The 6806-nt window shown below is 49.9% G+C and overlaps 1 protein-coding gene across 1 annotated transcript in view; it reads right to left on the bottom strand.

Annotated features, from left to right (window-relative positions):
- Window positions 1-5897, bottom strand: part of CLDN11 (claudin 11) — a 6062-nt gene extending 165 nt beyond the window's left edge. Inside the window, exons 1-2 of the mRNA XM_010294556.1 lie at window positions 5732-5897; window positions 3-102 (exon numbers count right to left, since the gene is read on the bottom strand). Coding sequence (XP_010292858.1) covers window positions 3-102; window positions 5732-5870 — 239 coding nt within the window. The 5' untranslated portion in view covers window positions 5871-5897. The remainder of the gene's footprint in view (window positions 1-2; window positions 103-5731) is intronic.
- Window positions 5898-6806: the final 909 nt, after the last annotated feature.

The raw sequence follows: 6806 nt of genomic DNA, 5'->3' as shown, positions 1-6806 counted from the left end.
ACCCCGTCCAGCCTGTGTACAGGGAGTAGCCGAAGCTCATAATGGTGGTCTCGCGGTGGGCGCAGACGGGAAACCAGATCGTCGCAACCACGCCGCACATGGCTGGGGAGAGACGGGAAGGAAAGGTAACTCCAGCAGGCGAGGCCACGGCGGGCAGGGAAGGCTCTGCGGGACAGGGGATGGGGAGGAAGCCCATCCCCGCTCCCTCGCAGCCCCACGCTGGGGCCCGGGAGCATCAGGGCTTGGTCCAAGAGATCTCCGAGCAGGAGGCAGCGTGGGAGCCTCGCGGGGAGAGAGGTCAAGAGAGAACAGCCGTCTCTCCCAGGCACCAACAAACAAAAGGAAAAGGCAGCTTGACACCGTCAGATATATTTATTACAAGGGAAACAGATTTGTTCCCTATAAGTCATTAAGGGGGAAGAATGAAAGTCACCCCTGAAATGTACGCTCTGGAGAGCTGCAGAATTAGGAATAGAGTAGATATGAAGCAAGACCACGAAAGCTGTACGCATCGGTGAGACAGTAAAATCAGTGGCCCAGGGTCAACTGTTTTAAACGACTATTTCTGCGTGAATTCACGCGCTGCATCCTCAGCCCATGTCAATCAGCATCACGGCGTGCCTCTACCGAATGGTCACATAAACATTAACAAAACACCCCAGCACTTAGCAAGCCAGCGTAGGGTTTAAAAAACGCAAGCAGAAAATGGGCAGGGACAAAATCAAACAGCGTTGTTGGGCTTTTTTTATGGAGAAGGAAATGTCTCTCAACTCTGGAAAGCAGATTCCACTTCCCCGTGGAAAATTTCTCCATATCAGGTGATGGGAACAAAACCAGCAAAGCTCTCGAGAAACCTACTGAATTGAACAGAAATGGGACCTCATCTGAAGGAAAAACAGTATTTTACCTAGAGTCTGCAGTGGGTCAAAAAATGACTGAGGACTTCAAATTTTGCGTGAAATTCTATAGGTTTTTTCCACACTAGGCAGGTGATGTAGGTGCCCTCAGGACAGTAAAGCGGGTCCAAATTCAGCACTTTGCAGGCAGCCAGGCCGGAGCTCACAAAGTTTTCCGTGTGCAGCACACACGCGTGGGTTGCTGAAAGCAGACACTCACGGTTTGCTCCAAGCCGGGAGAAAATACGTGCCCCGCGTTCTCCTTCTGTGACGGAGGGTCACACTCGCTGCCCTGGTTAAGGGTCCCACCTCCACCCTACAAAGTCCCCACATGCACCGAGGGCAAGAGGAGTTGATGGTGTTAATCACCTCGCAGGAGCGGGTCCTAAAACAACACTCCTTTATGGCCCGTACATCTGAGAAGAATTAATCTGTCAATATTTATTTGCCTCCGGGACAAGCTGTGCAGGACTCCATCCTTGTGGCTATCAGAGAATCAGAGCAAAACAATAACAGGACCGTGGCAGCGTTACAGAGTTCCGCCGACCGTGTTAAAAGGTATCCGGAGGCAGTGTCAAAAAGTTAAGGTTGCAAGAGGAAAAAAAAAAAAGGAGGATGAGATTGAAAATAATATTGTTTAGTTAAAGTGGAGAGCAAACCATAGCTCCTGGCCAGTACAGCAGAAAACCCATCTCCAATAGCTGCAGTTATTGTTAGAGAAAATATTTTCTTATGGAAAAGAGAAGAACGTTTGAAGGATGCTAATAAAGCCAGTAATAATTTTGGGCCGCCTCAAAGCGAGGACCCTGCAGCTTTGGAAGGAATTTTTGGAGAAGGAGGGGAGAACAGCATTTCTCCTGCATGTGGATCAGTCCTGTAAACAGCTCGTGAGCCTCTAACGCTTTAAAACAAAAATGTATCAGTTGGGAATCCACAAAGCATTCTAACGGGCTCCGGGAAAAAGGCTTCTTTGTTGTCCGAAAAAAACACAATCATCTTTTCTTTTTTTGTCAGCAGTAAATACATATATATATATTTATGTCCATAGACTATAAGGGCCTTATCTATCCCAACCCTCCCCCACAACAGAGGGCCGAAGAAAACACTTGCACTGGGGTGAGAAGAGCTCTCAGGGACGCTGACACAATGGCATCGCTTGTGCCTGTGGCTCAGCTACATGTAAAACCACCCTATTTTAATGCTGACAATACTAGAAAGCTGTGAAACGCAAGCCAAGGACTTCGCACGGGTTGGTCGGACCTCGCTGCCTTCGGAGGCTACCGTGCCGCCGGTGCCCCCGCTGCCCAGCGAGAGGAACGGCCCGGAACAGAACGGGGTTTCGTCGCTCTCCATGGACGAGGTCGGGCTGTAAATCCTCCGAGACGATGTGAAAAGGACGGTCTGCAACTGCAACGTTTCTTGGTGAACTCAAGTCTTGGTCTAGCTCTGTCACTGAGAAAGACTGAAAAAAAATTGATTTGCCAAGAAAGGGATTGGAAAAGGTGTTTTAGGGCAAGTTTCGAGTACTAAAATAGCTGCCTACAAGGACAAATTCTTTGAATAGAAGTTATTACCCTTTTTCCTTTGTGCTGATGCTGAGAAACTTTCCAGCGATGTTAGCTGGAAGAACAGGCACCTTTTGGGGCACACGGACACTGGAAAGCTTGCCTGCTTTTTGCAGGCAGTCCTGTAAAAGCCACTACCTCTACCTGCAACAGTCATCTCAGCAGTGGACCGTCTGGTTGTCCTTGCTCCGTCAGATTGCTGTGAATCCACAGGGACACATCCCAGGCTCCCAGCATTCCTAAGTCCTTTCTGACTGTGGACTTGCAATGTCTCAATCTGTTGAGCTGAAACTCTCGATACTCTACACTACAGGCGTATTTTCATCAAGTGGAAGCACACATAGACAAGAAGCACAGAAGGTGCTTGGGGAGGTGGGGGAGACAGAGCAGGATTACTCTAACTCAAGGGACAGGACAGTGAGTCCCTGCCAAATTCCTTAACAGTAAGTGAAAGGCTTTCTGCAGAAGAAAGAATACTTCTTTTTCACAGCTAAGTTTAATCATTCTGAGCTGCTGACTCAAAGTCACACAGACTTCTCTTTTCAAAGAGTTTGGTTGAAAAAATAGATATCCACGATTATTTTTTTTCTGTGTTCAAGGCAATCTTCTTATCTTGATATCTATGGTTTTACAAGTAAATCTCATGCAGTGTCCAGAAAAACTTATTAATATCCTTCATTTGGTATACAATAGCTAATATGGTCATTTTGCAGTAGCAATTGCCAATAACTAACGTATTTTTCATCTGTGTTTTCCAGTGTCTCGAGTCCCTCACCTCCACTAGGAAAATGCTGGCTTGGTTACCAGCACGGGGTCCCCCGAATTCGTATCAACAGCACAGGGTGGGCCAGGGTTTTTCCATCAAGCCTAGCGCCTGAAATGTTTTCGTACTGGCGCAGAGCAAACCTCTGCTGAAGGATGTTTTCGGCAATAAATCCATTCTCTCGGACAGATAGGATCAAGCAAAGGCATAAATACATCAGCAGGCAGGATACGAGGGTGTGCACACAGGTTGCACTCTGCAGCCTGCTATTATCAGCGGACAGAAAAATCAATGGAATATCTGAGCCCATTGTTTTCCTGGCAAGTTGTCAACTTTTTTTTGGGTTTTGTTGGGTTTCCCCCCACACACACACACGTTGTTTCAACCTCTGTTTTCCTTTTTAATAAATTTCAGTGCCATCTGAAACTGCCATCCCTTCCCCGAGCAACAAGTGAAGTTTGCTATGGGGCCAGCTCCCCTGATCCCACCTCTGCTCTCTACTTCTGCTCTGTTCGTGAGCGTTTTGGGGTTTGTTTTCTTTTAACCAGAGCTCTGGGAGTTGGTCTCCACTTTGAGGGAAAGGCTGGAAGCCATGCGGTGGGAGAAAACCACAAACAAGAGATCAGTGGGCAGAGGGTAAACAAGAACAGTCCAGGGCATATTACTTCCAGAATATAATTAAAGTCAATATTATGACTTCTGAGGCCTGATTCGTGCTTATTAAATGCTCTGGAATGGTAACACCTCATTTTGCAAATAACAGAACATTAATCAGCTTAAATAATGTCAGAGTCCCAAGCTCGGTACATTGTTCTCTTTCCAAAGGGACAGTCTTGCTGATGAGCCTGGAAAAATTTGGGTTTTGTAAAAATGAATGTGGGTTGGTTTAGTTTTTTTAAAAGAAAAATCTTAAGAGCAAAAGGAGCTTTTTTATTCTCCATTTGTGATCTGATGAAAAGAGCATTATTGTAATCGTGACTAAAACATTGTGACCAGGCTGCTGCTCCCAGCCCAGATCGTTCAGGACATCGCCAACATGAGCGAACCACTTCACCCGCAGATCCTTCAAAACTCACAGGGGTGGGAATGAGTAAGAAGTCCAAATCTGACCCAAAGAGCATTCGCTTGCCAGTATCTCTGTGCATACACATTTCCTTTCCTCACAAGATCTACTTAGTGGGAAAGTCCTGTTCTGGGGCAGAGAGGAGCCTGGCTTAGGGAGCACCGCAACTCCCCTCCTCCATCCTCTTACGTCTGTTCTCCTCCCCGGCGTTACGCTGCAGCAAGACCAGGATGGGAGAGGGGCACACCAGACCCCAAACCCTGGTTTTGGGCCAGGGATGAAGGCCAAATCCCAACAGCTCTCTAATGTGGCTGTTCATGATCAGGATGTCCTAAACAGGCCCTATAAAGGTGATTTTAGGACTTCCAGCTGTGGTATGTGCCTTTAGACCCCACAGACACTGAACGGGCCCCTTGGCCTCAGTCCCTTAGATTTCGGATGTACCGACTTGCACTATCTGCTTCTCACCAAGGCACCGGAGGAGGGACCGCTTGCAAGGAAGGAGCGTCCAGAGGACAGCCCCTCCGAGCGTGCGGCTATATCCAGTGCCCACTTGAAAAAAAATACGGAGAAGAAGAAGAAAGAAGACGGGCATGATGTCAGCGCTGGCTGCCAGCGGCCAGCAGAACCACACAAAGAGGCCACTTTCCCTCCCCCCTCCTCCTCCGCCGCGCTGACGGGTAAAAACAAGGCACCGCAGCCTGTTGCTGAGATGACGAGGCTTCAAGAACATGCAGGTGTTGGACTGGGGACAATGAGCTCCACAGTCTGCGCTGCGCAAAACAATCTCCTCCGCAGGCACTGAGGACGGGAAGAAATTCCCAGGGGAACTTGGAGGCCAAGGGCAAGGCTGGCCAGAGGGGGTCGGGAGGCAGAGGGGACATGCCAGCCCTCTTCCCAGGTCCATGCCACCTCCGTGCTCCCTCCCCTGCTGTCCCCGCAGCACCAGCTCCCCCCCAGCCACGGGATTCTCCTCTCACACACCTCAGCTTACTTTGACCTGGCTGCATCTGCGATGCCCGGGGAAATTCGGAGCCTATTCTTTCCCTGTGAGCAGCTTGGGAGTTTAGACCCTTTTCCAAGAAGAGCATCGCTTCCACAGCGAACCAGCAAAACCAGCTGCCTGTGTGCGACCACCGTCACCCTCCCGCAGACACAGGCGGTGGCCGTGCCCGAGGACTCCACAAGACAACGCGCAGTAGGGTTGCGCAGACCTCCCCTCTTCGCCCTGCTTCACTCCCTGCCTCCTGTCTTCGCCCTCCCGCTCCGGTTCGTGCCTTTTGTTCGCCCCACAGGCTGCAGCAATGCTGGAGAGCTTCAGGGTCAGCCCAGCCCAGACAACCATGCTTTCAGGTGAACATGCTCAACCAGCTTGCACCACACTGTCCTGGAGCAGAAGACGACCTCCAGCTCCGCACGCAGGTGGCGGCTGTGGGCACCTTACCCAGGAGGATGATGAGGATCCCTCCCAGTTGGGACCGCCGGTACTTGGCAGTTCCAGGCTCGTGGCCCATCCGGATGCAGGGCAAGACCGTTATCAGCAAGAAGATAGCGGGGAGACCCAGGACAGAGGCAGCGATCATCAGTGCTCGACATGCTTGGACATACCCTGTGGGCAAGGCAAGAAAAGAGGGTTTTGATTATTCGGCACAAGAGAAGGAGACCTTTGGATGAAGGCTCCTGTTTGATTAGCTCCCAACGCTTGCATGGAGTACAGGAGACAGGTTCAATCCTTCGTGTAAACAACTGAGACAGTGAGGCAGCAGTACAGTGGGTAGTGCACGCACACGGGATGTGCAACCTCAAAATCTTCCAAGGAACGAGTAGCACTGCCTGCAAAACACAAGCTCTTCGCAGCAAGACACTGAGAAATTCAGGGAGCCGGGAAATATGGGAAGGGAAAGTAGGAGAAACAGCTAGGAAGGAGTTTTCCTATATCTTTTCACAGAGGATATCTTAATTAAATAATGAGACTCTTAAGTCTTAAAGAGCAGCTTGCTGTGAGCAGAGGAGGTCCACAGTCATCCAGAGGAGAGCTGAATAGCTGAAGAATCACAGAATCACACAATCATTAAGGTTGGAAAAGACCTTTAAGACACCACCATGTCCACTCAACCATGTCCCAAAGTGCCACGTCCACACGTTTTCTGAACAATTCCAGTGATGGTGACTCCACCACCTCCCTGGGCAGCCTGTTCCAATGCTTGACCACTCTCTTAGTAAAGAAATTTTTCCCAATATCCAGTCTAATCCTCCCCTGGTGCAACTTGAGGCCATTTCCTCTCGTTCTGTCACTGGTTACTTGGGAGAAGAGACCAACACCCACCTCACCACAACCCCCTTTCAGGTAGTTGTAGAGAGCGATGAGGGCTCCCCTCAGCCTCCTCTTCTCCAGACTGAACACCCCCAGTTCCCTCAGCCGCTCCTCATCAGACTTGTGCTCCAGACCCCTCACCAGCTCCGTTGCCCTTCTCTGGACACGCTCCAGCACCTCAATGTCCTTCTTGGAGTGAGGGGCC

This window comes from Phaethon lepturus, unplaced genomic scaffold, assembly GCF_000687285.1.
Source record: "Phaethon lepturus isolate BGI_N335 unplaced genomic scaffold, ASM68728v1 scaffold25859, whole genome shotgun sequence".
NCBI classification, from domain to species: domain Eukaryota; kingdom Metazoa; phylum Chordata; class Aves; order Phaethontiformes; family Phaethontidae; genus Phaethon; species Phaethon lepturus.
This window is presented reverse-complemented; position numbering and strand designations above follow the sequence as displayed.